This window comes from Dendrobates tinctorius, unplaced genomic scaffold (genome assembly GCF_039654945.1).
Source record: "Dendrobates tinctorius isolate UK_male_01 unplaced genomic scaffold, ASM3965494v1 ptg000015l, whole genome shotgun sequence".
NCBI classification, from domain to species: Eukaryota; Metazoa; Chordata; class Amphibia; order Anura; family Dendrobatidae; genus Dendrobates; species Dendrobates tinctorius.
The window spans coordinates 20,612,241-20,634,862 of NW_027361683.1; the positions used below are offsets into that span (position 1 = coordinate 20,612,241).

General features: G+C 46.8%; 1 protein-coding gene across 1 annotated transcript in view; it reads right to left on the reverse strand.

The window, feature by feature from the left end:
• The window catches only part of LOC141075680 (angiopoietin-2-like), a 152,608-nt gene extending 143,306 nt beyond the window's left edge, over positions 1 to 9,302 (reverse strand). The window contains exon 1 of the mRNA XM_073562789.1: positions 8,881 to 9,302. Coding sequence (XP_073418890.1) covers positions 8,881 to 9,174 — 294 coding nt within the window. The 5' untranslated portion in view covers positions 9,175 to 9,302. The remainder of the gene's footprint in view (positions 1 to 8,880) is intronic.
• Positions 9,303 to 22,622: the final 13,320 nt, after the last annotated feature.

Sequence of the window (22,622 nt, forward strand, 5' to 3'; positions counted from 1 at the left end):
GGTGACCAAACTACCAGTCCATCTGCTCATCCATTAGAAAAGAAGCTTTCCCATGATCCATCAGCCATCATTGCATTATACATCTAACAAGAGAGGATGATATGTAATGAAAAACAGGGCTCCATATAATCCAATATGTAAGGGACGGTGCTGTACATAACAAGAGAGGGCACTGTACAATAAGATACGGCAATATACATAATAAAGGAGACTATGTACAGGTGAATCTCACAAAAGTAGAATATGAACAAAAAGTTAATTTATTTCAGTTCTTCAATACAAAAAGTGAAACTCATATTATATAGAGTCACTACAAACAGAGTGATCTATTTCAAGTGTTTATTTCTGTTAATATTGATGATTATGGCTTACAGCCAATGAAAACTCAAAAGTCATTATCTCAGGAAATTAGAATACTTTATAACACCAGCTTGAAAAATGATTTTAAAATCTTAAATGTTAACCTACTGAAGTGTATGTTCAGTAAATGCACTTAGTACTTGATCGGGACTCCTTTTGCATCAATTACTGCATCATTGCGGCGTGGCATGGAGACGATCAGCCTGTGGCACTGCTGAGTTGTTATGGAAGCCCAGGTTGCTTTGATAGCAGCCTTCAGCTCCTCTGCATTGTTGAGTCTGGTGTCTGTCATCTTCCTATGACAATACCCCATGGATTTTCTATGGGGTTAAGGTCAGACGAGTTTGCTGGCCAATCAAGTATAATGATACTGTTGCTTGTAAATCAGGTATTGGTACTTTTGGCAGTGTGGACAGGTGCGAAATCCTGCTGGAGAATGAAATTTCCATCTCCAAAAAAGCTTGTTGTCAGAAGGAACCATGAAGTGCTCTAAAATTTCCTGGAAGATGGCTGCGCCCACTTTGGTTTTGATAAAACACAGTGTACCTACACCAGCAGATGACATGGCTCCCCAAACCATCACTGATTGTGGAAACTTCACACTAGACCTCAAGCAGCTTGGATTGTCTGTCTCTCCACTCTTCCTCCAGACTCTGGGACCTTGATTTCCAAGGTCTCTTGTGAAGTAATCACAATCTGTGATGGTTTGGGGAGCCATGTCATCAACTGGTGTAGGTACACTGTGTCTTATCAAGACCAAAGTCAATGCAGCCATCTACCAGGAAATTTTAGTGCACTTCATGCTTCCCTTTGCCAACAAGCTTTTTGGAGATTAAAATTTCATTCTCCAGCAGGACTTGGCACCTGTCCACACTGCCAAAAGTACCAATTCCTGGTTTAAAAACAACAGTATCACTGTGCTTTATTGGCCAGCAAACTCGCCTGACCTTAGACCCATAGAAAATCTATGGGGTATTGTCAAGAGGAAGGTGAGAGACACCAGACCCAACAATGCAGACAAGCTGAAGGCTACTATCAAAGCAACCTGGGCTTCCATAACACCTCAGCAGTGCCACAAGTGCATGTACTGAATATACATTTCAGTAGGCCAACATTTTGGATTTTAAAATAATTTTTCAAGCTGGTGTTTTAAATTATTCTAATTTACTGAGATAATGACTTTTGGGTTTTCATTGGCTGTAAGCCATAATCATCAACATTAACAGAAATAAACACTTGAAATAGATCACTCTGTTAATAATGACTCTATATAATATATGAGATTCACTTTTTGTATTGAAGAACTGAAATAAATTAACTTTTTTTTTGATATTCTAATTTTGTGAGAAGCACCTGTATACTGTATGTTCACATAATGGTACAAGTACATAAGGAACAAGACATCTGCGGTGTGTGTCATTACATCCACTGGTCTGCATTTAAAGCATTGGGGAATAATGCCATAATACATGGCAGGAAAGATATATATCCTTGTATCGGGTTAGCCAGTAGATAGAAAAATATTTAGAATTGAGAGTCCTCAGTGGTTGATACATTTTAATGGCTGACTGAAAACAAATTGCAAGCTTTTGAGATTCGTATTAGTCTTTGCCTGATGAAGAAACCCGAGTAGTCTCGAAAGCTTGCAATTTGTTACCATCTTTTCAGTTAGCCATTAAAAGGTATCAACCACTGAGGACTCTCTATTCTAAATATTTTTCTACAATACATGGCATGGATCCAGGACAGCGTATGTAACACTGGACACCACTGCTCCTCTCTCCTTGTCATGTCATGACATTATGAATAATATAATACTAATGCTATTTTTACAGCAAAAGTGCTACAGAGAACAATTCACACCAGCAATGCTCCCATTAACACATCTCATTACTATGAGCCTTTTGAACATTTGGATATCAGTAGTTACCAAGCTACAAACAGCTGCCATGCACATCTTGTAGTGATTACCCCCTTAGAAATCAGCAGTTGACAGTTCCTCTTAGACAACCAGCTAATGTCTAAAAGGAGACGTATTTTCCAAATTTCACTTCCAATTTAAGAAAATAGCTTTTTAGTATAGAATGTATGTAGAATGTAAGAAATATAGATCCGGCTAAACGAAATCTTTCAAAAAGTGTAACAGTTGACTGTGATGTGGCATGTGTCTAATCAAATAAAATATTTAAAAGATTCATCCTTGGTGAATGACATAAGTATTACAAACTGCAGGAAAAAGTAACATAGATAACTCGAGGTCCATGAGAACAAGTGATGGATAATGCAAATGGATTGGAGCTGTGTCACTCTGATAAATTGCTAGTGTATGGTTACTATTATTAGTGCTCTTAGCATGGGCGATAGTGATGCTGATTTTATCAGCTCTGTAAGGCTATGGGCACAAGTTGCGGATTTTGATGCAGATCCGCAGCGTTTTTGGACACGCGAAACTGCATCAAATCTGCAGTGTAGTGCACAATCAATGTTAGTCTATGGGAAATTCAGAATTGTTGTGCACATGCTGCACAAATCCGCCAGATTTGCAGCGTTTTATTTTCCGCAGCATGTCAATTCTTTTTGCGGATCTGCAGCATTTCTGGACCCATTGACTTCCATTGAGTCAGTCAAATTCGCAGGAAAACTGCAGGTGTAAAAAGATTTGCGGCTTTGCTGCAGAGTTGCCTGCGAGAAATGCTGCAGATCGGAGGAGAAAGAGTGTGTGGGTTGAGACTATGTGTGTGGGCAGAGACTATGTGTGTGCGGAGAATGTGTGAGGGTCTGTGTGCAGGTGTCTGTGTGTATGTGTGCGGGTGTTTGCGGGGGTCTGCGGGTATGTGCGCAGCTGTGTGTGTGTGTGGGTCTGTGTGTAGGCAGGCATCGTCTGATGGGACTACTAGTCCCATCCGGCTATGTCTGCTACAGTGACAGCATTAGCCAATGATGGGACAGTAGTAGTCCCATCATCCGGCTACTGTGTTGAATAGTAAAAGAAAAAAAACACATACACACATGCAGTACACATACTCACCATACAGCTAAACCCTGATGCCCTCCATCACCTGCAAAAAAAATAAAATCATAAACCAACACAAATACTCCCTGTTCCGACGTAATCCATTTATTAACGATTGTCTTACGACAATCTCCCGTGTTGAGCTGTCACATTAGGAGATCCAGTGTACAGAGCTCTAGAGTGGAGATCATCGTGGGACACTTGTTATTAAATGGATTACGTTGGAACAGGGAGTATTTATGTTGGTTTATTTTATTTTTTTTGCAGCTGATCGAGGGCGTCGCTGGGATTAGGCATATAATAAGTATGGGAAACTGTTGTGTTTTATTTCATTAAAATAATTTTTTCTGTGTCTTTATTTAACCCCTTAACTATAGGATTAGTAATGGATAGGTATCTTATTGACGCCTCTCCATTACTAAGCCGGGCTTGATGTCACCTTACAATGCAAAGGTGACATCAACCCCGCAACTATTACCCCATATGCCACTGCTATGGGGCAGTGAGAAGAGAGAGGCTAAGTGCCGGAATTGGTGCATCTTAGAGATGCGCCATTTCTGGGGTGGCTCAGAGCTGATATTTGTAGCTGGGGGGCAGCATCCATGGCCCCTTCCTAGGCTATAAATATCAGACTGCAGCTGTCTGCATAGCCTTTTCTGGCTTTTAATTATAAGGGGACCCCACATCATTTTTTGGGGGGCTCCCCTATTTTAATAGCCAGTAAAGGCTAATTATATACTTTAGCTGTGAGCTGATATTAATAGCCTGGGAAGATCCATGGGTATTACTCTCTTCCCAGGCTATAAACATCTTCCCCCAGTTGCTGGCTTTCCCTGTTCTGGTTTTAAAAATTGCGAGGGAGCCCATGACATTTTTTCCCTATTTTTAAAATTAAACAGATTTTGCATTTAATGCAGATTTTGTGTGTGTGTCTTTATTTAACTCTTTATGTACCATTACTAAACATCTGCCTTGGTATTATCTATCTATCTATAGATATATCTATCTATTTATCTTTAGATATATCTATAGATAGATATATCTATCTATAAATATATCTATCTATCTATAGATATACAAAGAAAAAAATTGGAACAGCACCAAAATATTACCTCAGATGATGTGCAAAGTTTTCCCAACCAGTAATCCAATGGTTTCCAGCAAGGCTTGAGAAAGGATACTATATCCGAAACATCGCCACGCCATTGGGAAATAAAGTCCACTTTTTTTCATCTTTCTGTGCTGCTTTCCTTTTTTATTCTATATCCATAGATATATCTATCTATACATATATCTATCTATAGATATTCACTTATATTTGTTTTGTGTACATTATATGTGAACATGGTATGTGCTGATATTATGGTATTCAATGGAGTATTTAAAAGAAGAGGTTGGACAAAGAAATTACATTGCAATTCTTTTTTTTTGTTAAATAATAGATCTTTATTTAGCTTACAAAAACACAAACAAATCCGGATGTAAAAAATGCATGAAAATCCGCATAAAAAATGTGCGGATTTTTAACTGCGTTTTTTGCCAAGAGAGGAAGAATCTGCGCAGAAAATTCCACAGGCAAATCTGCATTGTGTGAACATACGCTAACCGTATCAGTTATGTATATTCAGACTGTTTTTGAGAAGCAGATTTTGCAAAGGTTTCCACTGAAAAGAGCACAGTTCTTGCTCTTACTGCAGCTTATTTGACATGTTTTACATTCAGCTTTGGGTAATTTGTGTAATATATATTGTGCATGGACATGTTAGATTACGCCACCATTAAGTGGAAGTCGTCAGTACATGACCACTAGTTATGTACAGTATATGATCAGCATATTTCTCAGATACAATTATTTTCATAGTATATTAGGTATTAGGGAATTCCCAGAATTGAAACGTATTCTCTTCTTAGGATTAGTAAATATAACTGCTTGGAGCCCCACTGATGAGACTCCTTGAATTGAATGGGGTGCACATGCTTGACCTCAGCTCTACTAATTCTCTCTACCTGTTGCGGACAATGAATGGAGCTGAGATCCAGAATGCGCTTATCAATACAATTGAAAATTCCCTGCTGAGCTCCATTCCCTGAATTTAGAGCCTCTTCTAAGGATTATTCAACTTCCAATTTGAGAATACCACTTTAAATAGGAAATAGTCAGGCAGGCATGATGTCCCCTTTTCAGCCTTCCTCCCGATTTGGATGGCCGGGTGGTTCCGTTGATAGACTAAACAGTCTGTAAATAGCTATCTACCAATCAGCATTGGCAGAAACCAGAAAACTCTCAGTTTATATGTTTGTTTCTTGTCATCTGCTCTGTATCACACACACTTTCCATTAATACAAAGCCAGATTGTAAAACATTGCAAAATATGTATTTATGGTAATATTACTAATACTTTATACCTCCCAAGATATATTCTATGTGTAAATATGGAAATATCGTAGATATAAATATCATATATATAAAAAAAAATACAATTTTGATTGTGCAATATGAGGTCTAAGGGTTATCGTTTCTCCTTGTGAAGAGTGACAAGCCAGGCCTGGCGTGTCAGTTTGAGGAGACTTATAAGCCATGCATGATCCTCTGGGAAATTAAATATGCAAAATGTCTCTTCAGAGAGGAAAAGAGACAAACTCTAGTGGCACCTATTAGTAGCGGAGATCATAAAGTCAATATATACCCTTTGACAAGCCTTGCAATATGACTTAGGATAAAAGAGAAACCAGAATCTCAATTTGGAAGTCTGTAATCTCTCTATATAAAAATGAATGTATGAATGTGTGTATCACCAACCAATTACGAAGCATCTTTCATTTCACCAGAGCTGTTCAAAAGAAGCTCAGCTCTGATTGGTTGCTATGATCAACAGTTTTCTTTGCAACCAATCACTAAGCATCTCTCATTTCACCAGAGCTGTTTAAAAGTAGCTGAGCTGTGATTGGTTGCTATGAGCAAGTTTTCCCACTTGACAACACCTCAGCAGACACTGACATGGTGGGAGAAATCTAGCATCCCCAGGAACATAAGCTCCCAGCTATTGTCTCCCCCCCCAGAAAGGAGCACAGAGCACATGACAGAAATGAATCACCCCCTCCCGTGGATCAATGGTATGCAAGTTAGGGCAAATCCACTCAGTGTTTTGGTACTGACCCCAGGTCTTTCTTAAAGGGATCTCCGGTATGGAAGGCAGGGCAAATCCATCCAGTGCTTTGGTTCTGACCCCAGGCCTCTCTTAAAGGGATCCTCGATATGGAAGTCAGGGCAATTGCCTTCAAATGCTCTGTACTGACCCTAGGCTCTCTTAAAGGGATCTCCTGAATGGAAGTTAGGGCAAATCCCTCAGCACTCTGATTCTGACCCCAGGGTTCTATTAAAGGGATCATTGGTATGCAAGTCAGGGCAAATCCATCCAGCGCTCTGGTTCTGATCCCAGGCTTTCTTAAAGGGATCCCGGCAGTATGGAAGTTAGGGCAAATCCACTCAGCGCTCTGGTTCTGACCCAAGGCCCCTCTTAAAGGGATCCCCGGGATGGAAGTGAGGGCAAATCCAATCTGCACTTTGGTACTGACCCCAGTCCTCTCTTAAAGGGATCCCCGATATGGAAGTCAGGGCAATTGCCTTCAAATGCTCTGGTACTGACCCCAGGATCTCCTAAAGGGATCTCCTGTACAGAAGTTAGGGCAAATCCCTCAGTGCTCTGATTCTGACCCCAAGGTTCTATTAAAGGGATCATTGGTATGCAAGTCTGGGCAAATCCACTCAGCGCTCTGGTTCTGATCCCAGGCTTTCTTAAAGGGATCCCCGGTATGGAAGTTAGGACCGTTCCACTCAGAGCTCTGGTTCTGACCCCAGGCTGACGGGATGATGTGGGATATTAGGGGTAGTAGTCCGGTGGCTCTGGCTGACAGGATGATATGGGATATTAGGGGTAGTAGTCCGGTGGCTCTGACGGGATGATGTGGGATATTAGGGGTAGTAGTATGGTGGCTGTGATGGGATGATGTGGGATATTAGGGGTAGTAGTCCAGTGGCTCTGGCTGACGGGATGATGTGGGATATTAGGGGTAGTAGTATGGTGGCTGTGTGTGACGGGATGATGTGGGATATTAGCAGTAGTTGTCCGGTGGCTCTGGCTGATGGGATGATGTGGTATATTAGGGGTAGTAGTATGGTGGCTTTAACGGGATGATGTGGGATATTAGTAGTCCGGGGGCTCTGGCTGATGGGACGATGTGGGATATTAGGGGTAGTAGTCCGGTAGCACTGGCTGATGGGATGATGTGGGATATTATAGTGAATGTGGCTATGCGGAGTGGGCGGGGCTATACACTCAGCTTTATATATGTATGTATATAATCATTATAATTTGTTATAACTAACCGTAGTTAGTTACTATGCCCGGGCAGCGCCGGGCTCTTCAGCTTGTACGAAATAACTATATTTTCTGTGATTTTAAATCATAGCAAAAGTTACCCCTTGCATTATTCTAGAAGCCAAGCCAGCCAGATGAAACTTTAGGACATACATAACGTAGGATGTAATTCATTGATTTGTTTCAATCTGTAGCTCCCTATGATCTCATTGTTCAACAACTGGACTTGATTTACGCATGAAAAAGCGGTCATAAATTTGACTGACATCCAGATACAGCATTGTTAAAATAACTAAAGGTGCATTCTATTGATATACTGTATGTGACTTCATTTACTAACTGACTAAAAGTGTTGTGAGGCGCAAAAACGGAATAAAACCCCTATAAAATGTGACACATGGCTTGTACATCAGAATTCCGGAGTAATAATAAATAGTAAATAGCAAATCTGCCCCCGAGTTCCTATTGTAGAAAAGCAAAACCCCATTAGGTATTTCACATGTAGCACATTTGATACCGATTTTTCAGCAGTGTATATGCAGCTTATCTCCATCCAAATCTGCAGAAAATCTTCATGTTATCTATGAATTTTGCGCCAAATTTTCTGCAGATACTCCATGAAAAAAATGCATCGCAAAGTGAAATTCTGCACAAGGAGGTGACACTGTGCGACTCTTATTTCAGCACCACGTTACTTTCAGCTGGTATTTTATTATACTGTGGATTTTCTGCAGGCGAATATGCGCAGAAAATTCTCAGTAAATGTGCAACACATAATTGTAGCAGATCCACACAGGAATTCGCTTTATTCCATAGTGCTATTATGCGTACTGCTACTGTATACGCCACCTGCAAACTGGAGTCCGAAACGCCGCCATGAAATTGGTTGAGCATCTATGACAATATGTTTTTTTCCGGTAAGGGTCCATTTTTAAGTGCATTTTTGTGTGCAGATTTATCACACTTATAATAATAATCTTTATTATAATAATAATAATCTTTATTTTTATATATCTACACTTCCGACTTCCCATTTATTAATATTATTTATTGCAAAATTTGACCTCCAAGTCGTGTATGTGTGCAAGTTCTTATTCTTTAGCTGAGATGTATAAATTCAGCTCTTACCTTTTGCAGCCACTGTGTGTTGTTCTCCATAATGTTCTCAAGTTCCCGAATCCTGTTAATGGGCCAGTGGTGGTCATCCTGGGCAGGTGCATCCCTTTGTAAGGAGTTGGAGACCTGGTAGTCAGATGGGGGTGAGTGGCAGTTGTCAAGTTCAGGGAGGAGGAAGGTGTAGCTGCAGTGTCCATGCTGCACCTTGTGGTGACGTTTCTCAGGTATGTTCAGGTGAGTGGCCATTACTATGGGGGTAAAGGTAGGCCAGCTCAATAGGAATAGTAGGATAACATTTTTCGCCATCGTTGTGAATAGTAAATGAAGAACCCTGCTTAGTGTCTGCTCGGTGAGATAGCTGCCTACCAGTGCCTTGTATAGCAAACCACGTTGTCCTGTCAACTTCAGGAAGTTTTTCTCTGTAAGCAGCAGCCCCCTCTATCCACAATCTCCCTCCCACCATGTATGACTAGAGCTGGAACACTTCTAAGGATGCTTTATCTATTAACCTCTAGCTCACCAGACTGCTATGAGTCATTGCACAAATTAGTAATCCACATGAAGATGAATACTTTGCATGTTTTCACCTATTTTACAATATATTTTGCTTATGCAAATACAGACTTCTGAAATATACATTGTCACCAGCCAGCATTTCCATACTTCTGAAACGTACACAAGAACAGCATCCTTGTTATGTCAAGGCTCAGACGCAAAAGCACCACGATGTCAAAAGCACATAGTAAAATGTCTAAACTGTATAAGAAAATGTTTTATTTCAGCTCATTTAGCAATTATTCATTAGAGGAATTTTTGTGCAAAGTTCTCAATTCTTTTGTTGCCTGTTTAAGGAAATGTTAACGTAACTACATCTATAAAATACAGAGAATGTAATTTATATAATAATAATTATTATTATAGACATCTATATATATAATTGCCTTAAATTGTCTGTCATCCACTTACGTCTGGATGTCCCCGAATCCCACAATCCACCGCGCCGCACCGGAAGTACGCCGACCGCCATATTAGAATACCCGAGTGATGGGTATTCTAGTATGGCACTCGCTGGTGGTACCAGGCCCTACCACAGTACCACCAGCGGGACACCGTCGGGACCCCCGCCTCATCGCCGGCCCCCCCACCGCCGCTGCTGGACCCGCCGCTGCCTGTTCACCCACATCCGTCACAGCCGGCAGGAAAGACCGCGGCTTGTGGCCTGTGCTGGAGATGGGGTGCGGGTGCCCTCTGGTGGCGCCACACCCCATCTACAGCACAGGCCGCAAGCCGTGATCTTTCCTGCCGGCTGGCCGCCGCCAGGACCCCACCGCCGCTGGTCCCGCCACTGCCTGCCCACCCACCTCCGTCACAGCCAGCAGGAAGGACCGCGGCTTGCGGCCTGTGCTGGAGATGGGGTGCGGGCGCCCTCTGGTGGCGCCGCACCCCATCTCCAGCACAGTCCGCAAGCCGTGATCTTTCCTGCCGGCTGGCCGCCGCCAGGACTGGACCCCCCCACCGCTGGACCCGCCGCTGCGGGCCACGCCGCCGGACCCCGCGCCGGACCCGCCACTGCCTGCCCACCATGTACATACACACACACATGTACATACACACACATGTACGTACACACACACGTACACACACACGTACTCACATACAGACACACATACCCACATACACACACACACTCACATACTCACATACACACACATACTGACATACACACACACACACACGTACTCACATACACACACGTACTCACATACACACACGTACTCACATACACACACACACTCACATACACACTCACATACACACACACACTCACATACACACACACGTACTCACATACAAACACACACGTACTCATATACACACACATGTACTCACATACACACACACACACTCACATCTCCAGCACAGGCCCAAACCACCCTCTTTCCTGCTGGCTGTGACTGCACGGAGGTGGGTGGGCAGGCAGCTGCGACACACACATACACATGTAAGTACACACATGCACACACATATGTACTCACACACACACACAAGTACACACGCACACATACTCACACACACACACCCCACACACATACTTCCCTCCCGATGTGATAGCATCGGGCACACCTCTAGTAATATTAATAATTTGACAATAATTTGATTTAACTCCTGCATGTGTTCATTCTATTCTATATCAGCAAGCAGCCTGTAATGGTATTCGTCTCTGCTTGCTGTTTACTGTCTTTCATCTGCCACTTTACCATCTAGCAACATATCTTAATGTGCCTGCTAAATCATTGGTGTAATTCATTTGTTGCATTGTACTTAATACTCACTGTTGTATATCCATGACTGGGGTCAGTCTAGATGGTATCTGTTGGAAGGTGCTATAGCAAATAGATGTAGCCAGGCCCAATGTCTTTGATCATCTAACCATCCCCTGGTATGCTGGCCCCAGCTGCCAAATTATCCCCAACCAGGTCCCACAATCCATCTCTCCTGAGCCTGTAGTGTGGACTATATATTTAGAAATATTCTAAGGGGTGCACGCATGTGTGGGGTTGCATGCATCCCATAAGCAAAGCATCCCAGAAGCTAAGCATCAAGAAAAAGCAGTTATTCCATGGCAATTAGTCAGGGCAGGAGTCAGGTAACCCACACTTTGCATTCCCTTCTTTCCATGTGCTTTATTTCTATCCTCCTGTGTTCCCTTGCCATCCACATTCACCACCCCATCCCCCCATCACGACTCATACACATCAGCCCCTCTATACTTCCCTCTCCCATGTACAGCTCCCATGCACTTCTCACCTTCCTGAAAAACCTCAATCCATCTTGCCCAAACACATCGCACAAAAAAATTTCTTACAATTCCAATAACTACTTGCTCTTTATCTTCCTACTCCTACTGATCTCAGGAGACATCTCCCCCATCTCTGATCCACCATCCCCCAACCTCAACCCCTACCCCACCCCACATCGAAACCTTACTCACCTTATTAACATTACTTGCACTCCCTCATCTACTCCTTTTAATTGTGCCCTCTGGAGTCCACGGTCTGTATGTAACAAAGTTCATTTCCTGCACAATTACTTTCTGAACAACTCTCAATCTGTTGGCCCTCACGGAAACCTGGATTCAGGATTCTGACACTGTCTCCCCTGCTGCCATTTCCCATGGTTGCTTACAATTCTCCCATTCCCCGAGACCCACAGACAGACTTGGTGGTGGAGTCGGCATACTCCTGTCCCCACAATGCACTTTCCAAGTCATCCCCCCAGTTCCATCACTTTCATTCCCTTCTTTTGAGGTCCACACCATCAGGCTCTTCCGTCCCCTCTCCCTCAGAGTAGCGGTCAAACCATCCCCCAGGCTCACCCACCCACTTCCTTGACCATTTCTCTGCCTGGCTGCCGCACTTCATGTCCTCAGAACTCCCAACCCTTATCCTGAGAGACTTCAACATCCCCATTAACAGCCCCACTTCCACATCTACATCCCAGCTTCTATCACTAACCACTTCTCTCGGCCTCTCACAGCTCTTAACCTCTGAAACACACAAAGACGGTAACACCCTTGACCTGGTCTTTCTCCGGCACTGTTCAATCTCCTATCTAGATAACTAATAGCTTCCCCTCTCTGACCACAACATTCTCTCCTTCACGCTCACAAATCCTCGCCCACCCCAGCACACTCCTACCTACCATACTTTCAGAAATCTACAAGGCATTAACCCTCATGCACTTGCAGACTCCATACACTCATCATTGTCCCCAGTTTTCTCTTTTTCCTGTCCTGATCTGGCTGTACATCACAACAACAACACTCTTAGAAACACCCTTGACCAAGTAGCTTCCCCCATCCTCAAGCACAGAGTTAAACAGCCCTGGCTCACATCGCAAACCCAATTTCTCGAGCGATGCTCTAGGTGTGCTGAACGCTTATGGAGGAAAACTCGCACACCAGAAGACTTCATCCACTTCAAATTTATGTTAAGAACTTATAATTCTGCCATTCCCCTCGCCAAACAGACCTACTTCACCACCCTGATCTCCTTACTATCCAACAACCCCAAGAAACTTTTTGACACTTTTCACTCCCTCCTCAGGCCAAAAGCAAAAGCCCCTATCACAGACATTTGTGCTGACGACCTGGCCTCCCACTTCATAGAGAAAATAGACAATATCCATCAGGAAATCTGCTCCCAGCCCCCAGTGGCAGTGACTCCCATCCCTCCGTGCATTTCCCCCAGCTCACTCTCCACATTCGATCCCATCACAAAAGAAGTCTCCAGGTTCCTCTCTTCTTCTTGTCCGACTACCTGCACTTCTGATCCCATTCTCTCACATTTCCTCCAGTCTCTCTCTCCAGTCATCACAACTCACCTAAATACAATCTTTAATCTCTCCCTCTCCTCGGGAATTTTCCCCTCATCCTTCAAACACTATCATTACTCCATAATTAAAGAAACCCACTGTTACCACAGCTGGTCAGGAGACAAATCTCCAGGAGTGGACCCTCGACCGTGGCACTGAGGGGCCCCGGGCGAGCTGCCAGGTGGAGCCGACCACTATACAGGGATCGTTAGGAGCAGGCCCAGGGGTTCGGGTACCACGACAGCCGGTACCGAGAGGGGCGGCTCAGGACGGACTGGAGTAGGAGTGTGGGACTGAAGCGTAGACAACAGAGCGGGATCACTGGAGACTGGACCGGAGTAGAACTGCAGGACTGGAACATAGACAACAGGACGGAGCAGGAACATGGGAGGCAGGACTGGAGTAGGACTGGAGTGTGGATAGCAGGATGGAGCAGGAACACCGGGGGTAGGACTGGAGTAGGACTGAAGGACTGGAGTGTGGATAGCAGGATGGAGCAGGAACACCCGAGGCAGGACTGGAGTAGGACTGGAGGACTGGAGTGTGGAAAGCAGGATGGAGCAGGAACACCGGAGGCAGGACTGGAGTAGGACTGAAGGACTGGAGTGTGGATAGCAGGACCCACGGAGCACCGAACTGTGGGGCTACTGCAGGGACCATGGAAGGCAGGACTGCGAGGCTATTGCAGGAATCACTGAAGACAGGACAGCAAGACTGCAGAGAGCACATGAGGAAGCAGGGCCCAGTGTGCTAGCAAACACAACGATCAGGCGATCCCCTCAGGGGGAACAGCCTGATATGGCCCTGTCAGGTCTGCCATTGGTCCGTAGGTGCTTCTGGGTTAGGGCATTGCCGGAGCACAAATAACAGGAGGGAGGCGCGGCCGCGGCCTATGGCGGATGCGCATTGCATGCAGAGACCCCGTCGGCCGCAAGCCTGTCAGAAGGGACCATCGTGGCTGTCGGGCGGCGGGGTGCTGCAGCGTGGGAGCGGAGGCCGGGTGAGTATGCGGAGGCGGCGTGACAGTACCCCCTCCCCTAAGCCACTCTCCCCTGAGATTAGCAAAAAATCTCTTGAGGATACGGGGACCATTGATATTCTCCCGAGGTTCCCACGATCTCTCCTCAGGACCAAAGCCCTTCCAGTCAATAAGAAAAAGAGTCCTACCTCTAACTTTCTTCATGGCGATAATGTCCTCCACCTCAAAAACATCATCTGCACCAACCGGCTGAGAACCAGGATCAGACACGTAATGGGAGTGATTCAGTACCACAGGTTTTAGGAGAGAGACGTGGAAGGTGTTCAGGACCCGGAGCGAAGCAGGCAACTTCAATTTGTAGGCGACTTCGTTGATATGTCCAAGAATTTCAAATGGACCGATGTAGCGTGGACCCAACTTGTAAGAAGGTAGTTTCAACTGGATAAATTTGGACGAGAGCCAGACTTTGTCCCCAATACAATACGGTGGGGAATCCAATCTCTTCTTGTTGGCATAATTCTTCATCCGATCAGCGGCCCTCTTGAGTGATGTGTTGGTCTCAGCCCAGATCTTGGAAAATTCAGAGGACAAGGCATTGGCCGAGGGTACCTCGGAGGCAGGGGTTATCAGAAGGGAACACCAGGATGTCTGCCAAACACAATGAAAAATGGAGACTTGGCCGAGGACTCACCAGCATTGTTGTTATAGGCGAACTCTGCCCAGGGGAGTAATTCAACCCAGTCGTTCTGGTGGGCGTTGGAGAAATGACAAAGGTACCAAGTCAACATCTGGTTGGTACGCTTCACCTGCCCGTTGGACTGTGGATGGCAGGCAGAGGAGAAGTCGAGGGAAACGTTCAGGAGCTTACAAAGTGCCCGCCAGAACTTGGAGGTGAACTGAACCCCTCGGCCAGACACAATGCGTTGAGGTAGTCCATGGAGTCTGAAGATCTGATGGATGAAAACTTTGGCCAACTTAGGAGCCGAGGGGAGACCGGGCAGAGGGACGAAGTGGGCCATCTTGGAGAAACGATCCACCACCACCAAGATGACTGTACAGAAGAACGGGGTAGGTCGGTGATGAAATCCATGGCAATGTGCTCCCAAGGAACCACAGGGAAGGGCAACGGAAGCAACAAGCCAGATGGAGGTCGTGGTGGCACTTTGTTTTTTGCACAGGAGGGACAAGAGGTCACGAAATTGAGCACATCTTGGCGAAGCGTGGGCCACCAGTAGTGACGCGTGATAAGGGCAAGGGTCTTCTTAGTCCCGGCATGGCCAGTTTGGAGGAGTGCCCCCATCGAAGGACCTTTAGCTTGAGGTTTTCAGGCACAAGAGTCTTGCCAAGAGGTGGAGGAAGCCAGTTCACTGGAGCCACTGTGATGATTCTAGTGGGGTCAATGATATGCGAAGGTTCCTCCACTGTTTCGTGTGGCTGGAAGACCCTGGACAGTGCGTCGGCTTTGGTATTCTTGTTGCCGGGGCGAAAACGGAGCCAAAGTCAAATCGGGCAAAAAATAAGGACCATCTGGCCTGACGAGGGTTGAGTCTCTGGGCAGACTGAAGATAGGCCAGATTCTTGTGATCCGAGAAGATTACAAAAGGGATGGACAGCCCCATCCAGGAGATGACACGATTCCTCTAAGGCCAACTTTATGGCCAGGAGTTCCTGGGCGCCGATCGAGTAGTTACACTCGGATGGAGAGAAGGCCTTAGAGAAGAAGCCACAGGGGTGCAGGCAACCGGAGGCGGATCTCTGGGACAATACTGCCCCGGCACCTGTCGAGGAAGCGTCCACTTTGAGTACAAAGGGTCGGTTGCTCTCAGGACGATGCAGCACCGGGGCTGTGGAGAAAGCCCATTTTAGGGTCTGAAAGGCCTCCTCCGCCTCAGGAGTCCAATCATTGGGAGTAGTCCCTTTACGGGTGAGAGCAGAAATAGGTCTGGTTATTGCAAAAAAGTGAGAGATGAATTGCCGGTAATAATTGGCGAATCCGAGAAACCGTTGTATCGCCCTTATTCCGACGGGGCGAGGCCATTTGAGAATGGCAGTCAACTTCTCAGGATCCAACCTTAACCCAGCATTGGAGATAATGTATCCCAGAAATGGCAGAAAGGTCTGTTCAAAGAGACATTTCTCTATCTTAGCATACAGGCGATTCTCCCGAAGACGCTATAACACCAGGCGGACACTCTTTCTGTGGGAAGAGAGATCCAGAGAGAAGACAAGGATGTAGTCCAAGTACATGACCACACAGGAGTACAAGAGGTCCCGGAAGATCTCGCTGATGAACTCTTGAAACACCGCAGGAGCATTGCAGAGACCGAAGGGCATGACCAGGTACTCGTAATGGCCGTCTCGAGTGTTGAAAGCCATCTTCCATTCGTCATCTGCGCGGATACAGACCAGATTATAGGCTCCCCTGAGGTCTAGCTTGGAGAAGACCCGAGCCCCTCTGAGGTGGTCAAACAGCTATGGAATGAGTGGAAGAGGGTACCTGTTCTTGATGGTAATCTCGTTCAAGCCCCTATAGTGACTACACGGCCGCAGAGATCCGTCCTTTTTCTTGACGAAGAAAAACCCGGCTCCCGTAGGCGAGGAGGATTTCCGTATAAAGCCTGTGGCGATGTTCTCCCGGACGTACTCGGACATGGCTATGGTCTCTGCGGGAGACAGGGGGTAGATTCTGCCCCTTGGGGGGGGGGGTTTAACCGGGGACTAATTCAATTGGGCAGTCAAAAGGCCGGTGTGGAGGAAGAACCTCTGCTTCCTTCTTATCAAAGACATCAGCGTAGCAACTGTAGGCTGAAGGAAGGCCCGGAAGGTCTGGAGGTGGCCGAGGAGCGTCCGCTAGACGGACAGGAGTCAGACAGCAAGCATGGCATGGGTGGCCCCAGCGGAGTATCTCCACTGAAGACCAGTTGAGAACAGGCTGATGAGTCCTTAACCATGGAAGACCGAGTAGAATCGCATGGGAGAGCTTGGGCAGAACGTAAAAGGCTATCTCCTCTCGATGTAAGGCTCCAACTTGCAACTCCACTTCCTCAGTGACCAAGGTGACGGTCTCCTGTAGCGGTTTGCCATCCACTGCGGCAATCAGGCAAGGATTACATAGAGTAACCACGGGAATCTGGTATTTTTCCACCTCTTCACGCCGGATGAAGTTACCTGCCGAATCCACATAGGCCACCTCGGACCCACGTCTCTCCCCTGAAACCAAAATAACAGATAGGGTGAGAGGAATCATTAGCACCTAGGGAGGCCTCTCTTACCTGACCTAGGTGGAGGAATTTCCCTGTTTCTCAGGACAGGTACGGACAAAGTGTGACGAGCCTCCGCAATAGAGGCATAGACCTTGTGCCTGCCTCTCTCTCCGACCAACTTGAGGCGATCTACCTGCATGGACTCGACTGAGGAGGGAGACGAGGACCCAGCATTATGGGGAATGACAGACCGGGTGGAAAAGGAAGCTGGCCTGGTGGACCTCCTGTCTCTTGCTGACTCCCTGGCACTCTCCTGGAAGCGTAGGTCAATGCGGGTGGACAGCGAGATAAGGTCCTCCAAGGTGGTCGGGGTATCCCGACCCGCGAGTTCATCCTTTATTCTGCTCGAAAGGCCGCGCCAGAATGCCCCTACGAAAGCCGCATTGTTCCAGCCGAGCTCAGAGGCGAGAGTGTGAAAGCGGATCGCGTAATGCCCGACCGTGAGTGGACCCTGATGTAGGTTAAAAAGAGACTTGGTGAGAGAGGCTAACTGACCCGGCTCGTCGAAAACCCTGCGAAAAGTATCCAAGAAGACCGGAAGTCTCGAGACAATGGGATCGTCACTTTCCCAGACAGGATTCAGCCAAGACAGGGCCTCTCCCTCCAGATGGGACATAATAAAGGCCACTTTGGCCCAGTCAGAGGGATATTGCTGAGGCAACCTTTCAAAATGGAGGCTACACTGATTTAAGAACCCACTGTAGAGTTTGGGATCACCAGTAAACCGCGGCGGCTTGGCGAGGCGGGGCGCCGAGAGAGCTGTAGACACGGGGGAGGAGTTGGGATCGCGACGGCAGACTGGAGGACCGACAAGCGGCTATCAAATGAGGCCATGTAACTCAGAATATGGGCTTGAGTATCTCGTTGCTGACCCAGCTCCTGTTGAAGACTGGTCAGTTGAGTGGCATTTCCAGGATCAGCCACCTGCAGGGCCAACAAACGGGTGTCCATAGACTTCATGACGGACATGATGCGTCCCTGATTCTCCCACAAAAAGAGCAACTCCTTTTGGGTAGCAGCAGTAGTACCGGCGGAGTCCATGGCCTGATCATACTGTTACCACGGCTGGTCAGGAGACAAATCTCCAGGAGTGGACCCTCTGGACCGTGGCATTGAGGGGCCCCGGGCGAGCTGCCAGGTGGAGCCGACCCCTATACAGGGATCGTTAGGAGCAGGCCCAGGGGTTTGGGTACCACGATAGCTGGTACCGAGAGGGGCGGCTCAGGACGGACTGGAGTAGGAGTGCGGGACTGAAGCGTAGACAACAGAGCGGGATCACTGGAGACTGGACCGGAGTAGAACTGCAGGACTGGAGCATAGACAACAGGACGGAGCAGGAACACGGGAGGCAGGACTGGAGTAGGACTGGAGTGTGGATAGCAAGATGGAGCAGGAACAGTGGAGGTAGGTATGGAGTAGGACTAAAGGACTGGAGTGTGGATAGCAGGATGGAGCAGGAACACCGGAGGCAGGACTGGAGTAGGACTAAAGGACTGGAGTGTGGATAGCAGGGTGGAGCAGGAACACCGGAGGCAGGACTGCAGTAGGACTGGAGTGTGGATAGCAGGATGGAGCCGGAACACCGGAGGCAGGACCGGAGTAGGACTGAAGGACTGGAGTGTGGATAGCAGGACCCACAGAGCACCGAACTGCGGGGCTACTGCAGGGACCACGGGAGGCAGGACTGCGAGGCTATTGCAGGAATCACTGAAGACAGGACTGCGAGACTGCAGAGAGCACACCAGGAAGCAGGGCCCAGTGTGCTAGCAAACACAACAATCAGGCACCTCCCTCAGGGGGGAACGGCCTGATATGGCCCTGTCAGGTCTGCCATTGGTCCGTAGGTGCTTCCAGGTCAGGGCATTGCCGGAGCACATGTAACAGGAGGGAGGCGCGGCCGCAGCCTATGGTGTATGCGCATTGCATGCAGAGACCCCGTCGGCCGCGAGCCTGTCAGAAGGGACCGCCGTGGCTGTCGGGCAGCGGGGGGCTGCGGCGTGGGAGCGGATGCCAGGTGAGTATGCGGAGGTGGCGTGACACCCAGTCTCGACCCATCCTGCACAAACAACTGCAGACCAGTCTCTAATCTTCCCTTCATCTCTAAACTCTTTGAGGGCCTGGTCTACTCCCGCCTTTCCCGTTACCTCTCCACTCACTCCCTCCTAGACTCTTCACAGTTTGGCTTCCGCCCCCTACATTCGACAGAAACTGCACTCATCAAAGTGACCAATGACCTTCTGACACCAAAAAGTAATGGTGACCACTCTCTGCTCATTCTTCTCGAGTCGACCTTTCTGCAGATATTGACACTGTTGATCACCACCTCTTACTCTCTAGGCTCCAGTCACTAGGCATTAAAGACACTTCTCTCTCCTGGTTCTCTTCTTATCTTTTGGACTGCTCCTTCAGTGTTTTGTTCGCTGACTCCACTTCATCTCCTCTTCCGCTCACTGTTGGGGTACCTCAGGGCTCAGTCCTTAGCCCCCTTCTCTTCTCTCTTTCCACAGCTTCAATTGGACAGACCATCAGCAGATTTGGCTTTCAGTACCATCTTTATGCTGATGACACACAACTATACACGTCATCCTCTGACCTTACCCCCGCTGTACTACAGAATGCCAGTGACTGTCTGTCCGCAGTCTCCAACATCATGTCCGCTCTCTATCTGAAACTCAACCTTTCCAAAATTGAACTTCTTCTGCTCCCGCCGTCGACTAACCTCTCTAAATCTGACATTTCCCTCTCCGTGGATGGAACCATAATAGCACCCCAGCAGCAGGCGCTGTCTGGGTGTTATGTTTGCCACCAATCTCTTCTTCACCTCCCATTTACAATCTCTTGCCTGCTCTTGCCGCTTACACCTAAAGAACATCTCTAGAATCTGCCCTTTTCTCACCATGGAAACAACAAAAACTCTCACTGTCAGCCTGATCCACTCCCTCCTGGACTACTGTAACGCTCTAATAATTGGCCTCCCCCTCACTCGACTTTCCCCTCTCCAGTCCATCCTTAATGCAGCAGCCAGGGTCATCCAGCTGGCTAATCAGTACTCAGACGCGTCCACTCTTCGCCAGTCGTTACACTGGCTGTCCATTCACTACAGTATCCAATTCAAAGTACTTGTTCTCACCCACAAAGCTCTCCACAGTGCGGCACCCCCTTACATCTCCTCCCTCATTTCTGTCTATCAGCCTAGCCGATCACTGCGCTCTGCAAATGGCTTTCATCTAACCTCTGCACTAATCCGCACCTCCTACTCATGTCTCCACGACTTCTCCCGAGTTGTGCCAATCCTCTGGAATCCTCTACCCCAAGAAATTAGGACCAGCCACAACTTGCACAGTTTTAGGTGTTCCCTCAAAATACATTTGTTCAGAGCAGCCTAATCAAAGTCATTTGATGTGAAAGTGTGTGTGTGTAGCCCATTCACTATCTCTATCTATCCCCCACCCCCTCAAGATGGCTGGTCCATCATTGTAAATACATCATTGTAAATACACACCTGTACTTTGTATCTCCCCCACCTCATTGTAGGTTGTAAGCTCTCACTAGCAGGGGTGTTTTATTTTGTTTTATTTTGCTTAAACCATTATATTATTGTTAATGTTGTTACTAAAACTGTTGTGTTTGAAACTAGTTAACCTTAAAACACTGCGGAATATGTTGGCGCTATATACAGTAAATACAGATTATTATTTATTATTATTAATTTATTATTATTATTATTATTATTCCTTAAAGGATGTGTACCAAGATTAGAAGTTACCCTCTACCCATAGTATTGGGGATCACTTACTTACTGATTGTTGCAGTTCCCACCGCTGAGATCTCCACAGTTCCTGAGGCGTTCTAAAGAGCAGAGGCTGAACATGTACACTTCCACTTCATTCATTCGCAGTCCATCAGACATAGCTGAGTGCTACCATCTTCTTGTTTTTGGCACTCCCATTAAGAATGAATGGAGTGGGAGTGTGCATGTGTAATGTAGGGATAGCCATGGGCAAGCGGGGTGGTAGCCATGGGCAAGGTACTCATCACTTACGCCTCGTCATGTTACATGAAGGTGGGGGTACTGGCTGGGTGTGTGGTCTTAGGCTGGAGTTACACATAGCAACTCACCAGCAATCCTGACAACGATATCAACGTGTCAGGATCGCTGGTAAGTCGCTATGTGATCGCTGGTGAGCTGTCAAACAGACAGCTTCACCAGCGATCAGCACAGCGACGCCCAGTGCCCGGCGTCGCTGTGCACGTTAGTAACCAGCGTGCTGATGCAGGAAGCTGGTAACTAACGTACACATCGTCCCTTGGATACCCGATATGTACGTTAGTTACCAGCAGATCACTGGTCTCCCGCCTGTCACACGCAGCGATGTGTGCTGGCCAGCGGGAGACCAGCGACAAAAGAAATGTCCAGCGGTTTCCTACAGCGATCAGCGATACCGGCAGGGGGGCTGATCGCTGTCACACACAGCGATCTCGCTGGTGAGATCGCTGTTGTGTCACAAAAATTGTGACTCAGCAGCGATCTCGCTAGCGAGATCGGTATGTATGACAGGGCCTTTAGTCTAAAGGGAAGGTATGCCCTTGCAGGTTTCATGATGCCAGTGACTTCAGGAAACCACCACTCAGAAATAAACAGTCCTTTTCATAACAATAACTTGGTGGGGGTTAAGCACAAAAGATAGTGTGTACATGGTTTAATGAACGTTCCCTTCACAATGCCGAGCATTTTCACACACAGTCTCAGTTCCTTTCTCTTACTAGCTTGGTTTCTCTCTGCATTAGTTCAACTACCTTCACCACAACCCAGCACAGTACTACAGTCCTGTTAGTGAGAATCCTACTTTTAACCCGTGGTTTCGCGTCATCTTCCCTCTTACAGCAGAGTGCCATGTGGCACAGACAGCAGGGGTGCAATGACTGAGAGCTAGAGTGAATGTATGGCATTGTAAGAGAAGGATTTATATTTTATCTATTTTACCTATTTTAGTTTCTTTCTAAATGTATTTCTTTCCTTCCAAGATGGAGTCTATGATCTGATAAGAGGGCTAAAGAATGTCTTTGTGTGTAAAGACAAAATTCAGAGATCGGAAACAAAGGCCAGGCTCACATTGCATTAACACAGCCCGTTCAAC